Genomic DNA, 13,052 nt, shown 5'->3' on the forward strand with positions numbered 1-13,052 from the left:
ACTCTGTGATGCTGCACCACCTTAGTCTTGGTTATTCTTTGTGTTGTGCACACAGTGATGAGATAACCCATGATGCATTTCTCAGAGCCCATTTTCTTCATTACAACATACTGATTGTATTTGCATATACACTTCCTTAGGTCATCTGCACCTCCTGAGGTTTTTTGGAGCTGAGAGCCAGAGTCTAGGTGCTTAGATACTGTTGCTAGCTTTCCTGGTGCCTATTTCTGGTAGTTCAGAGAGGCGAATGGTATAAGAACAGGAGAGCCTGTGCTAACTAAGAGGGTGTTAAACAACACAGTGGATAGATACTCTTTTAGATTCAGCTTCTATACTAAACGCCATAGTCCCGATCACCAAAGCAGGTTGGTGTGACTTGTGCCAGTACCATGCCGATAAGCGTTAGTTATGAGTTCATTTACATACTTTTCAAAAACACAAGAAATTCAAGACAAACAATAGAAATGGAAGTCAATTCAAGCTGATGGTGCTTCTTAGGTCTCCAGCACTGTGATAACACACCATTACAAAAACCCACTTGGGAAGGAGAATTACACTTTCTCACCTCAGTCCATCCCTGAAGGAAGTCAGGGGAGGAACGCAAGGCAGGAACTGAAGGATGAGACATGGAAAACACTGATCACTGCTTTGATCCTCATGGATTTGTTGGTCTGTTTATTATAAGCAGCCAGGACCACCAGCTCAGGGTGGTAGGCACTGCCCACAATGAGCTGTGGTTTCCCATATCACATTAGTCAAGAAAAGGTACCACAGGCTTGCCCACAGGGCAATCTAATTGGGACGTTTTCTCAATTGAGGCTTCTACTTCTAGAAGGATTCTAGCTTGTTTACAAGTTAATATAAAAACTAGCCAGCACAACATGATTTTAAAAAGTCCCCCTGCCTTCATCTACACAAAGAAAGGGACTTCAAGGCCTAGGGCTGTAGCTATTGACAGAGTATTCCTAGGTGATTTTATTTTATTTTTAACTAATTAGTTACTTAATGAATCTATTTATTTATTCACTTTACATCCCTATCACAGCCGGCCTCCATCCTCTCCTCTCAGTCCCACCCTCTTACCCCCTTACTCCATTTACCCCTCCCCTTCTCCCCACAACTGCTCCAGCAGACTAAGTGAATCTTCTCCCACTGAGGTCAGACAAGGCATCCCAGCCAGGGGAAAGAGATCCAAATTAAAAACAAGGACATCATGAAATAGATGGAACTAGAAAACCCAGACTAAGAAACACATACATGGTATATACTCATTTATAAGTGGATAATAGCTGTAAAGTACAGGATAACCATGCTATCATCCACAGACCCAAAGAAGCTAAGAACCAAGGAGGTCCCAAGGGAGGATGCTTGAATCTCACTGAGAACAGTAAATAAAATAGACGTCAGAAGTGGATGGGAGGGAACTGGGTGGCAGAGACGATGGGGAGGGAGAACAGGGGTAAGGATTAGGTGTGGGGAAGCAGGGGTGAGGGATGAGAGGGCTGGGAAAAAGAAGGGAAATCGGTGTATGTGTGTGTGTGTGTGTGTATGTGTGTGTGTTAGCTCTGGGACAAGCCTGGACAGGGGAGGATTCTGGGAGGATGTGAGGATAATCATAGTTGATACTCCTAGCAGCAGGGATATAGAGCCAGAAGTGACCATCTCCTGTAGCCAGGCAGGAGTCCCAGTGGAGGGAGGCAGGGGGACACCAGCCTAGGTGATTTAAAATACAGTCAAGTTGATGACAAAAACTGACTATCCCATACACTTAAACCAAATCTCTCAAAAAATATATATGTAGAAAAAACGTTTTTAATAACTATTTACAAAGTAGTATGTATTAAGAGGGAGGAAGGGAGGGAAAGAGAAAGAGAGAGAGAGAGAGAGAGAGAGAGAGAGAGAGAGAGAGAGAGAGAGAGAGAGAATCAGTCTTGTTTGCAGAGCTGCAGGGCCTCAGAGCTCTCCAGGCCCCAGGAAGGAGTGCTTTGTGTAATAGAGAGTCACCAGGACCAGAGACAACTTTCAGACAGGATGGGCTCTGGCAGCTGCTCTGGTTGCTGCCCTAGTTGCTGCTCGTTTCCTGAAGGAGGTAACTTGCTGTCTCTTCTCTGCAAAGAGGAAAGAAATGGGACTTTCCAATGCAACACAATCCCAACCCCTTCAACTCCCTACTGGGAGTCTCACAGGTCAAAGCCACCCAGGAGCCATGATGAAGCTATTACTGTGCTGGTCTGTTCAGATCAGTGTGCAGGGCAGAGAGGGGAGGTGGCTCTGCAGGGCCACTCTGATGAGAACAGGAGGCTTGAGTAACTTTGCCGATCTGTGTCCTGGACCCCAGCTTCATACAGCAGACCAAGCGGGCAAGAGCCAGGCCTCAAGGCCTGATTAGCCCTAGACATTAGTGCATTTTTCCAGTACCTTATCAGCCTCCACTGACCTCTTCTGGAGCCAGAAAAAGTATCCACTGAGCAAGAAAAAGGTGAAAGACAGGTCAGTCAAGGAGTGGGTGTTTCCTTAGGGACACTGAAGCTGAGAGAAGTCACTCACCCAATGCCAGCAACAGCCAGGAGCATCAGGATGGTGAAAAGGACCACAACCCACTTGTAGCTCCATGTGACCCTGGCTGGGGTGGAAAAGGGGAAAGCATGTGTCGGGAGACTCAGGCGGGGCACTTGAGATTGCAAAAGGTGTGTCCTGTGCAGATGTGCCCTTGAACAAAATGTTTACCGAATCTGGAGCTGCTGAGGTTGTAGGAAGCAGCAAGGGAAGGCTGCTGCCGTCGAGAGACCCGAGAGAGATGCCCGAGATTAGTCAGCCAAGTGCTTTCCTTGAACAAGGAGGACCTGAGTTCCATCCCTGGTGGGATGCACCTGTGATCCAGAGCCTGGGAGGATCCCAGGCTGATTCCTGAATCTCACTGCCAGCTGGCCTAATATATCTGGTGAATTTTAGGCCAATGAGAGAAGACTTCAAAAAGAAGATGGAGCACAAGGGAGGTAATTCCCAGGCAAAATGCTTGCCATGCAAGCCCAATGGCTGAGCTGGGGCATCTTGTACCCAGGTAAAAGATGCAATAATCTCTCTCTCTCTCTCTCTCTCTCTCTCTCTTTCTCTCTCTCTCCCTCCTCCTCCTCTTCCCCTCCCCTCCCCTCCCCCTTTCTCTCTCATGTGTGTGTGTTTATGTATGTGTGTCTGTTTGTCTGTCTCTCCCTATCTCTATTTCTGTCTACACACACACACACACACACACACACACACACACACACATCCAGAGAGAGAGAGAGAGAGAGAGAGAGAGAGAGAGAGAGGTAGGTGACTGGGGAAGGGAGAATGAAGTGCAGCAATCTATTCAACCAGGTTTAGTTGAGGTTCAGGGAGGAAGGCTCCTGGCTTAGGGTGCGAGGGTCTAAGTGACACGAGTTACTGAAGGTGTAGCCTGCTGAATTTAATATTAATAAAACCCAGTGGCATGGTTGCTACCCGCCTCAATGGTTTACGTTCCCCAATGAAAGACACACCCACAGCCTTTATATTTTAATATGTCTTAAACAGCACAATAGCTGGGCCACTGCCTAACCTCCGCGCTGTTAATCCTGAGTTATTACTTACTAATTCTATGTTCCATCTTGGCTGCTCTTAACTCCAATTAGACAGCCATCTGGCGCACGGTTTCTTGGTCCAGAGGCTAGGGCACTTTCCTTGTTTTTCTACTCCATAGTGGACTCTCTCTCTCTCTCTGTCCACACTCTCAAGCATGGTGGATCTTTCTCCTCCACACTCTCCCTGTGTGAAGATCTCTCTCCCTCCACTGGTGCCAAGTCCAGGAATCCTAAAATCCCTGTCTCTGTCTGTCCTCCCCAGCTATTGGCTGTTGACATCTTTATTTACCAACCAGAACCAACTAGGAGCAGGCTCCCAGAAACTAGTGCAGACACTCCCTGCAAGCTGGTTTTTGGAGGGAACATAATTAGCATTCGCAATACAAGCAGCTACAGCAGTCAAGACTAGAGATGGGATGAGAGTGTTTCAGACATGCTGAATCTGAGGACCCAGAAGCAAGTGGCTCGCAGACTTTGAAGCCAGACACAAGGACTTCAGGAAACCTCAAAGATTCTGCTGTCCTCCACCCAGCAGGAAAAATCCAGAAACATTCTAGTCTGGATAGAAAAGAATGATGGACAGAGATGGCAACCCCAGGGGTGGAGGGTTTCAGAAAGGGAGGGTGAATGGAGTGAGGTTTGGTGAGTACAGTGGAGGCTCCTGACCTGTGCACAAGGTAGGGTCATTGCAGGACAGGTAGAACTTCCGGCAGTCAGCACATGCAGTGACTTCCATTTCGGAGAGGATGTCTGTCAGAGCAATGGGCAGGGGCCTCAGACATGGCAGGGTCTCCTGTCCCTCCCTGCAGCTCAGCCATGGACATACATACCACATGACTCATTGCAGACTGTCTGGGAAAGTGAGATGGTGGAGAAACTGAGGCACTAGAGAGGCAGACACAGCTGGGAGCAGCGGGGAGCGGTGGTAGGACATGGGACTAGGGGCTCATGGAAGGAACCTAAGCTGTGGGTAGGCCAGAGCTCCTGGGGAGACCTTAGGAGGGATTGCCCATTGGGTTCTATAGGCCACTGTTGCAAAGGTAATGGGTGGAGTGGAGAACAGGGACAGCCCCATTTCCTACCCTTCTGCATCAGGTCCTGGGACTTCTCCTTCAGTCTCTTGTTCAGGAGACTCTTCTGAACCTGAATCTCTTTAAGCAGTGCTGGCTTATCTGTGTGCAGCAGAAGGGAGTGAGACTCACTGATATAAAGTTCGTCTTTTCTTTTGTGTGTGTGCATGTGCACATATGTGTACAGGTGAGCATGCATGTAGATGCATGTGAGTGTGGAACCTGGAGGTCAACCTCGGGTACTATTCTTCAAGAATCACCCATCTTATTTTTGACACAGGGTCTTTTATTGGCCTGGAACTCTGTTCTGCCTTGCCAGCAAGCCACAGGGACCCTCCTGCCTCTGCTTCCTCAGCACTGGGATGCCAGGCACAAATGCCATGCTTTTTTTGTTTGTTTGTTTTTAATGTGGGTTCTGGGGATTGAACTCAGGTCTGTCTTTATGCTTAAAGGGGAAAATCTTTGAATTACTGAGTCTTCTCTACAGTTTTTCTTAACTTAAAAACGTGTGTGTGTGTGTGTGTGTGTGAGAGAGAGAGAGAGAGAGAGACAGACAGACAGACAGACAGACAGACAGACAGAGAGCAGGGGTGGTATATGAGTATGTGTCTGTCTCTGTGTTCCTCTATTTGAATGCAGGTGTGCACATGTCACAGCATACATATGGATATCAGAGGAAGACCTGGGCTGACAGTCCTCACCTCCCATTTTAGTTCTTGAGGCAGGGTTTCTTGTTGCTTGCAGATGTGTATATATGCAGCTAGCTGACCCAGGAGCTTCTAGGAAATTCTGTCTCCACCTCCCATCACCCTTTAGGAGCTCTGGGATTACAGACATGTGCTACTATGCCCAGCTTTACCTGGGTGGGCTGTGGAATCTGAATTCAGATATTCACACTCATACAGTTAAGTGATTTTTCTACTGAACCATTTTCCCAGTCTCCTCCTGCCCCCAGACTTGATCTCATGTACCCCAGACTGATCACTATGTAGCTGAGGATGGTCTAGAACTTATGATCCGTTTGCTTTCACGTTATAAGTGCTAGAATTACAGGGCTGTACCACCATAGAGTGCATCTCAGCACAGTAACATAGGAAGCTTCCCTGTCCACCATCAAAGTGACCTCCGGGGAATGCTGTGTAGGATGGGTCTTGGTAATCCAACTCAACCCCTGGACAATTGTCTTCCTTACCATCCCTCAGCTTTTTAATGGCGTTGTCTACTTGGGTGAAGAATGTAGCTGTTTCCTCATCCAAATTGTCTCGAGCTGAGGATGGGACAGGGGACAGAGGGATGTTGGGAACGGGATCAGGTCAGGTAAAAGGGTGCTCCCATCCCTGCCCAGCTGTGCCTCACCAAGGTACCAGGGCAAGAGTATGGTGTTATTCTCCAGGAAAAAGGAGTGTAGGCTTTGTGAGAGTTCTGTAGGTGGACCTGGGCTGCCCCAGAGCACCTGCAGGTCATAGTCCATCATGGTGAGCAGCTCTGGCCAGCAGCGGAGGCAGCTCTTCCCAGTGGTCCCTGCCAGCAGGCAGATCAGCAAGACTAGATGCATCTTCCTGAGTCCTTTCCAAGTACTCACAGTCTCAATTGGAACGCTGTTGCCCTGGAAACGGCATTCTCTGGACAGAACAAAGGTAAATTCCGAGAGACACAGCAAGGGTGGCTGAAGTAAAACCAGGCTTAGGCACCACAGCCAACATGGAGGGAGAAAAGAGACTGGAGAAAGTGACATCAACAGCAATGTAAGGCACTGAGAGGTCTGAGGGTCATAGGGGCTGGGGGATGGGACACTGGGATGCATTGTCTATTTGGGTAAAAACTTTATTAAAAGAGTTAATGCCCCCCTTCCTTCTATCCCTCCCACCCCTTCTGCCTGGTCCTTGCTACTGGGGCAGACCCCTAATTGGTCTGCTCCCTTGAAGACTCCATATCTTAATACATCCCAGAGGACCTGCTGCACTCAGAGCAGTTGGTAAGAACACTCCCTCCTCCGCCACCCCTGACCCCAGTCCCAGAGTTGCTGCTGGGAGCCTGGTGGACTCAGGACCCATCACCCACCAAAACACCCACCCTCCCAAATACTATTCTTATTCCTTCCATCCCTCCCACTCCATTCTCCTGGTCCTTGCTGCTGGGGCAGACCCCTAATTGGTCTGCTCCCTTGAAGACTCCATATCCCAATACATCCCAGAGGACCCACTGTAGTCAGACCAGTAGAGAACCCTCTGCACTCAGAGAAGTTGAGGATCAGCTGCACTCAGTGCAGTTGGACAACAGCTTGACTGCTCCATGGAAGACCCAACAGTCTGAAGCCCTCCCAGGAGATCTACTGCAGCCAGGGCAACAGATCAGCAGCTTCTCTGCCCCATGAAGAGCCCTCAGTAGGAAGGCCCCACAGGTGGTCTGATACAGCCAGGGATGTAAGCCTACTAGGAGACCTGAAACAACCCAGATACAACAGAGGCAGACTCCATACAGTCAACAAAAACCAGGGATATCCAGATGGTGTAAGGCAAGCTCAAGACCATAAGCAACAGAAGTCAAAATATGTGGGCATCATCAGAACCCAGTTCTTCTACTACAGCAAGCCCTGAATACTCCAACACACCTGAAAATCAAGAATTTGTTCTAAAATCCTATCTCATGAAGATAATAGAGCCCTTTAAGGAGGATATCAGTAACTCACTGAAAGAAATATAGGAAAACACAGGTAAACAGGTGAAGGAATTGAATAAAGTGATCCAAGACCTAAAAGTATAAGTAGAAACAATAAAGAAAACACAAATGGAAAACCTAGGAAAGAGGTCTGAAATTACAGATGTAAGTATTACCAACAGAATACAAGAGAAGGAAGAGAGAATTTCAGGTATAAAAGATATGCTAGAAGAGATTGACACAACTGTCAAAGAAAATTCAAAACATAAAAAACTCCTAACCCAAAGCACCCAGGAAATTCAGGACACAATGAAAAGAACAAATCTAAGAATAGTCAGAATAGAGGAGAACAAAGATTCCCAGCTCAAAGGACCTGAAGATGTCTTCAACAAGATCATGGAAGAAAATTTTCCCAACCTAAAGAAAGAGATGGACATAAAGGTACAAGAAGTGTATAGAACACCAAATAAATGGGACCAGAAAAAAAAAATCTTCTCATCACATAATTATCAAAACACTAAATGCACAGAGCAAAGAAAGAATATAAAAAGCTGCAAGGGAAAAAGGCCAAGTAACATACAAAGGTAGACCTATCAGAATTAGACCAGACTTCTCAACAGAGACTATGAAAGCCAGAAGAGCCTGGTTAGAGGTCATGCAGACTCTAAGAGAACACAAATGTCAGCCCAACAGGCAAAACTCTCAATCAACATAGATGGAGAAAACAAAACATTCCAGAACAAAACCAAATTCAAACACTATCTACCAACCCAGTCTTACAGAGGATCCTGGAAGGAAAACTCCAACACAAGGAAGGTACCTGCACCAAAGAAAGGACAAGATATTAAGCATCTCACAACAAAGTCAAAAGCAGAAAGCCACAAACACATAAAATCACCTACAAAAAACAAAACAAAACAAAACAAAACAAAACAAAACAAACATGTTGGGAACCAAAAGTCATCTCTCTTTAATATCTCTCAATATTAATTGACTCAACTCACCTATAAAAAGACATAAGCTAACAGACTGAATACACAAACAAGATCCAGAATTTTGCTGAATACAAGAAACACACTTCAACAACAAAGACAGCCACCATCTCAGAGTAAAAGTATGGAAATAGGTCTTCCAAGGAAATGGTCCAAGGAAACAAGCAGGAGTTGCCATCCTAATATCCAATAAAATAGACTTTCAACCAAAAGTTATCAAGTGTGATGAAGAAGGGCACTTCATATTCATCAAGAGGAAAATCTGTCAAGAGAAAGTCTCAATTCTGAACATCTATGCCCCAAATGCAAGAGCACCCAAATTCATTAAAGAAACTTTACTAAAACTCAAAACTCACATTGAACCCCACACAATAATAGTGGGAGATTTTAATATTCCACTCTCACCAATGAACAGGTCATTGAAACAGAAACTAAACAGAGATATGGTGAAACTAAGAGAGGTTATGAACCAAATGGATTTAACAGATATCTACAGAACATTTCACCCTAAAAGAAAATAATACACCTTCCTCTTAGCACCTCATGGTACCTTCTCCAAAATCGACCATATAATTGGTCATAAAACAACCCTTAACAGATACAAGAAGATTGAAATAATACTATGCATCCTATTAGACCACCATGGCCTAAGGCTGGTCTCCAATAACAGCAAAAACTACAGAAAGCCCACATACACATGGAAACTGAACAACTCTTTACTCAGTGATAACTTGGTCAGGGAAGAAATAAAGAAAGAAATTAAAGATTGCCTGGAATTTAATGAAAATGTTGACACATCATACCCAAACCTATGGGGGCACAATAAAAGCAGTGCTAAGAGGAAAGTTCATAGCACTAAGTGCCCTGGTAAAGAAATGGGAGAGATCTTACACTAACAACTTAAACAGCATACCTGAGATCCCTAGAACAAAAAGAAGAAAACTCACCCAAGAGGAGTAGAAGGCAAGAAATAGTCAAACTCAGGGCAGAAATCAACCTGATAGAAACAAAGAAAAGAATACAAAGAATCAGCAAAACCAAAAGCTGGTTCTTTGAGAGAATCAACAAGATAGATAAGCTCCTAGCCAAACTAACTAAAGGACCAAGAGGCAGTGTCCAAATTAATGAAATCAGAAACAAAGAGGGAGACATCACAACAGAAATGGAGGAAATTTTAAAAAATCATCATATCCTACTATAAAAGCCTTATACTCAATAATACTGGGAAATCAGATGAAACGGATGGTTTTCTAGACAGATGCCAAATGCCAAAGTTAAATCAGGAGCAGGTAAATTGTCTAAACAGGCCCACATCACACAAGGAAATAGAAGAAGTCATTAAAACCTCCCAACCAAAAAAGCCCAGGACCAGATGGATTTAGTGCAGAATTCTACCAGACTGTCAAAGAAGACCTGATACCAATTTTCCTCAAACTATTCCATAAAATAGAAACAGAAGGAATACAACCTAACTTGTTCTATGAAGCCACAATTACTGATACCTAAACCACACAAGACCCAACCAAAAAAGAGTACTTCAGATCAATCTTGCTTATGAATATCGATGCAAAAATATTCAATAAAATTCTTGCAAACCGAATCCAAGAACACATCAAAGCAATCATTCACCACAATCAAGTAGGCTTCATCCCAGGGATGCAAGGTTGGTTCAATATATGAAAATTCATTATCGCAATCCACTACGTAAACAAACTCAAAGAAAAAAATTACATGATCATCTTCTTAGATGCTGAAAATGCATTTGACAAAATACAGCACCCCTTCATGTTAAAAGTATTGGAGAGATCAAGAATTCAAGGCCCATACCTAAACATAATAAAAGCAATATACTGCAAACCAACAGCCAATATAAAATTAAATGGGGACATACTTGAAGCAAACCCACTGAAATTGGGGACAAGACAATGATTCCAACTCTCCCCATACCTAATCAATATAGTACTTGAAGTGTTAGCTAGAACAATAAGACAACAAAAAGAGATCAAGGGGATACAAATTGGTAAAGAAGAAATAAAGGTATCACTATTTGCAGATAATAAGATAGTATACATAAGCAACCCCAAAAATTCTACCAGAGAAATTCTCCAGCTGATAAACAACTTCAGCAAAATGGCCAGATATAAAATTAACTCAAATAAATCAGTAACCTTCCCTTATACAAAGGATAAACAGGCTGAGAAAGAAATTAGGGAAACAATTCCCTTCTCAATAGCCACAAATAGTATAAAATATCTTGGGATAACTCTAACCAAACAAGTGAAAGACCTGTATGACAATAACTTGAAGACTCTCAAGACAGAAATCAAAGATCTCAGAAAATGGAGAGATCTTCCATGGTCATGGATTGGGAGAATTAACATAGTAAAAATGGCCACCCAACCGAAGGCAATCTATAGATTCAATGCAATCCCCATCAAAATCCTAACACAAATCTTCAAAGACATGGAAATAGCAATAATTAGATTCATCTGAAAAGGCAAAAAACCCAGAATACGAAAAACAATTCATAACAATAAAAGAACAGCTGGGGGAAATCACTATTCCTGACCTCAAGCTTTAGTACAGAGCAATAGTGATAAAAACTGCATGGTATTGGTACAGAGACAGACATGTTGATCAATGGAATAGAATTGAAGGCCCTGAAATAAAACCACACACCCACTGTCACTTGATCTTTGACAAAGATGCCAAAAATATACAATGGAAAAAAGAAAGCATCTTCAATAAATGGTGTTTGTCTAACTGGCTGTTTAGATGTAGAAGAATCAAAATAGACCTATATTTGTGACCTTGTACAAAGCACAAGTCCAAGTGGATCAAAGACCTTAACATATTAAGTACACCAAATCTAATACACTTCTATTAGATACACTGAATCTAATAGAAGAGAAAGTGGGAAAGATCCTTGACGTCATTGGCACAGGGGGAAATTTCCTGAATTCTTAGCCCAGGATTCCTTCCCCTTATGATGTGAAATCTCTCCTCCAGACACGCCATCTCCTGGGCCCGAGACTAGCCATACTATGTCTGCCTGACTGTATGTCAATGGCATTACCTCTTTTTCTTTTAACTTAATTTTATTTGTAATTAAATAATTACAAATAATTGCAAATAATTACAAATTACAAATAATTAATCCAATGTCTCATGCTCTAAAATCAATAATTGATAAATGGGACCTCATAAAACTGGAAAGCTTCTGTAAGGCAAAGGGCATAGTCAAGAAGACAAATCGGCAACATACTGATAGGAAAAAAAAAAAAAAAACTTCACTAACCCCACATCTGATAGAGGGCTAATATCCAAAATATATAAAGAACTCAAGAAGTTAATCACCAAAAAACCAAACAACCCAATTTAAAAAATGGGGTATAGAACTAAACTGAAAATTCACAACTGAGGAATCTTGAATGGCTGAGAAACACCTAAAGAAATGTTCAAAGTCCTTAGTGATCAGAGAAATGCAAATCAAAATGACCCTGAGATTCCACCTTACACCAGTCAGAATGGCTATGATCAAAACCTCAGGTGACAACACATGTTGGAGAGGATGTGGAGAAAGGGGAACACTCCTCCATTGCTGGTGGGATTGCAAACTGGTACAACCACTCTGGGAATCAATCTGGACGTTCCTCAGTAATTTAGAAATAGATCTACCTGATCTATAGACCCAGCTATACCACTCTTGGGAATATACCCAAAAGATACCCCCACAATGCCACAGGGGCACCTGTTCCACTATGTTTATAGCGGCCTTATTTGTGATAGCCAGAAGCTGGAAACAACCTAGATGTCCCATGACAGAAGAATGGATACAGAAAATGTGGTTCATTTACACAATGGAATACTGCTCAGCTCTTAAGAATGAGGGCATCCTGAGTTTTGCAGGCAAATGGATGGAACTAGAAAATATCATCTGAGTGTGGTAACTGAGACCCAAAAGGACATGCATAGTATGTAGTCACTAATAAGTGGATATTCGCTAAAAAGGAAAAAGGAAAAAAAAAACCCATAAAGAGTACACAAGATACAGTCCACAGAATTCAAAAGGCTTAAGAAGCTGAAGTGCCCAAGTGAGGATGCCTCAGTCCCACTTGGGAGAGAGAAGAAAGCAATCAAAAATGGGGAGGGAGGGAGGGATTTGGGAGGGAAAGTGGACAGGGTGGGGGGCAGTGTGGGGTAGAGGAGAATCTGATCTGGTATTGGGTGAGGGAAAAGGACTGAAGCCCTGAGGGCCAGCAGAAAGAATGTAAACAAGCAACCTCAGGAAATAGGATCTTGGGATGATGCCCCCAGAATGCACAGAGACCTGGGAGGTGAAAGACTCCCAGGACTCATAGGGAGGGACCTTTGATGAAATGCCTGACAGTAGGGAGAGGGAACTTATAGAGCCCACCTCCAGCAGGAAGACAGGGCATCAAGTGAGGGATGGGGTTGCCATTTCACAGTTATACCTCTGACCCATAATTGTTTCTGTCTGAAAGAATTACAGGGATGGAAATGGAGAGGAGCCTGAGGAAAAGAAGGTCCAGCAACAGGCCCAAAGTGAGATCCAGGTCAAGGGGAGGTCCCAAGGCCTGATGCTATTACTGAGGCTATGGAGTGCTCACAAAAAGGGACCAAGCATGCCTGCCCTCCAAAGACCCAACAAGCAGCTGAAAGAGTGAAATGCAGTTATTTGCACTCAACCAATGGACAGAAGCAGCTAGCCC

General features: G+C 43.9%; 1 protein-coding gene across 3 annotated transcripts; it reads right to left on the bottom strand.

Annotated features, from left to right (window-relative positions):
• Window positions 1–1,794: 1,794 nt before the first annotated feature.
• On the bottom strand, window positions 1,795–6,245 carry Tex51 (testis expressed 51). 3 transcript variants are annotated; one of them, XM_021151148.2, is made up of 8 exons: window positions 6,026–6,245; window positions 5,862–5,936; window positions 4,682–4,771; window positions 4,430–4,447; window positions 4,266–4,349; window positions 2,548–2,623; window positions 2,419–2,464; window positions 1,795–2,108 (listed from the first exon to the last, which is right to left on the bottom strand). In XM_021151148.2, exons 1-8 carry the CDS (start codon window positions 6,222–6,224, stop codon window positions 2,001–2,003), a joined length of 696 nt encoding a protein of 231 aa, XP_021006807.1. In that variant the 5' UTR covers window positions 6,225–6,245; the 3' UTR covers window positions 1,795–2,000. The 3 variants fall into 3 exon arrangements, with proteins under 3 accessions (XP_021006807.1, XP_021006808.1, XP_021006809.1); XM_021151150.2 differs by having other exon boundaries at window positions 1,995–2,108; window positions 2,438–2,464; window positions 6,026–6,234; XM_021151149.2 differs by lacking the exon at window positions 4,430–4,447 and having other exon boundaries at window positions 1,959–2,108; window positions 6,026–6,234.
• Between the last annotated feature and the right edge of the window lie 6,807 nt (window positions 6,246–13,052).

The sequence above is a fragment of the Mus caroli genome, chromosome 18 (assembly GCF_900094665.2).
Source record: "Mus caroli chromosome 18, CAROLI_EIJ_v1.1, whole genome shotgun sequence".
In the NCBI taxonomy this organism is placed as follows: Eukaryota; Metazoa; Chordata; class Mammalia; order Rodentia; family Muridae; genus Mus; species Mus caroli.

What these genes read in the sequence shown, in the direction of transcription:
- Tex51 (XM_021151148.2), bottom strand. Translation starts at nt 6,224, where the DNA reads ATGCATCTAGTCTTGCTGATCTGCCTGCTGGCAGGGACCACTGGGAAG. An exon ending in ACTCTTGCCCTGGTACCTTG is followed by an intron (nt 5,937 to 6,025) that starts GTGAGGCACAGC and finishes TCCCATCCTCAG; the next exon opens with CTCGAGACAATTTGGATGAG. An exon ending in GGTCAGTGGAGGCTGATAAG is followed by an intron (nt 2,109 to 2,418) that starts GTACTGGAAAAA and finishes TCCTCTTTGCAG; the next exon opens with AGAAGAGACAGCAAGTTACC.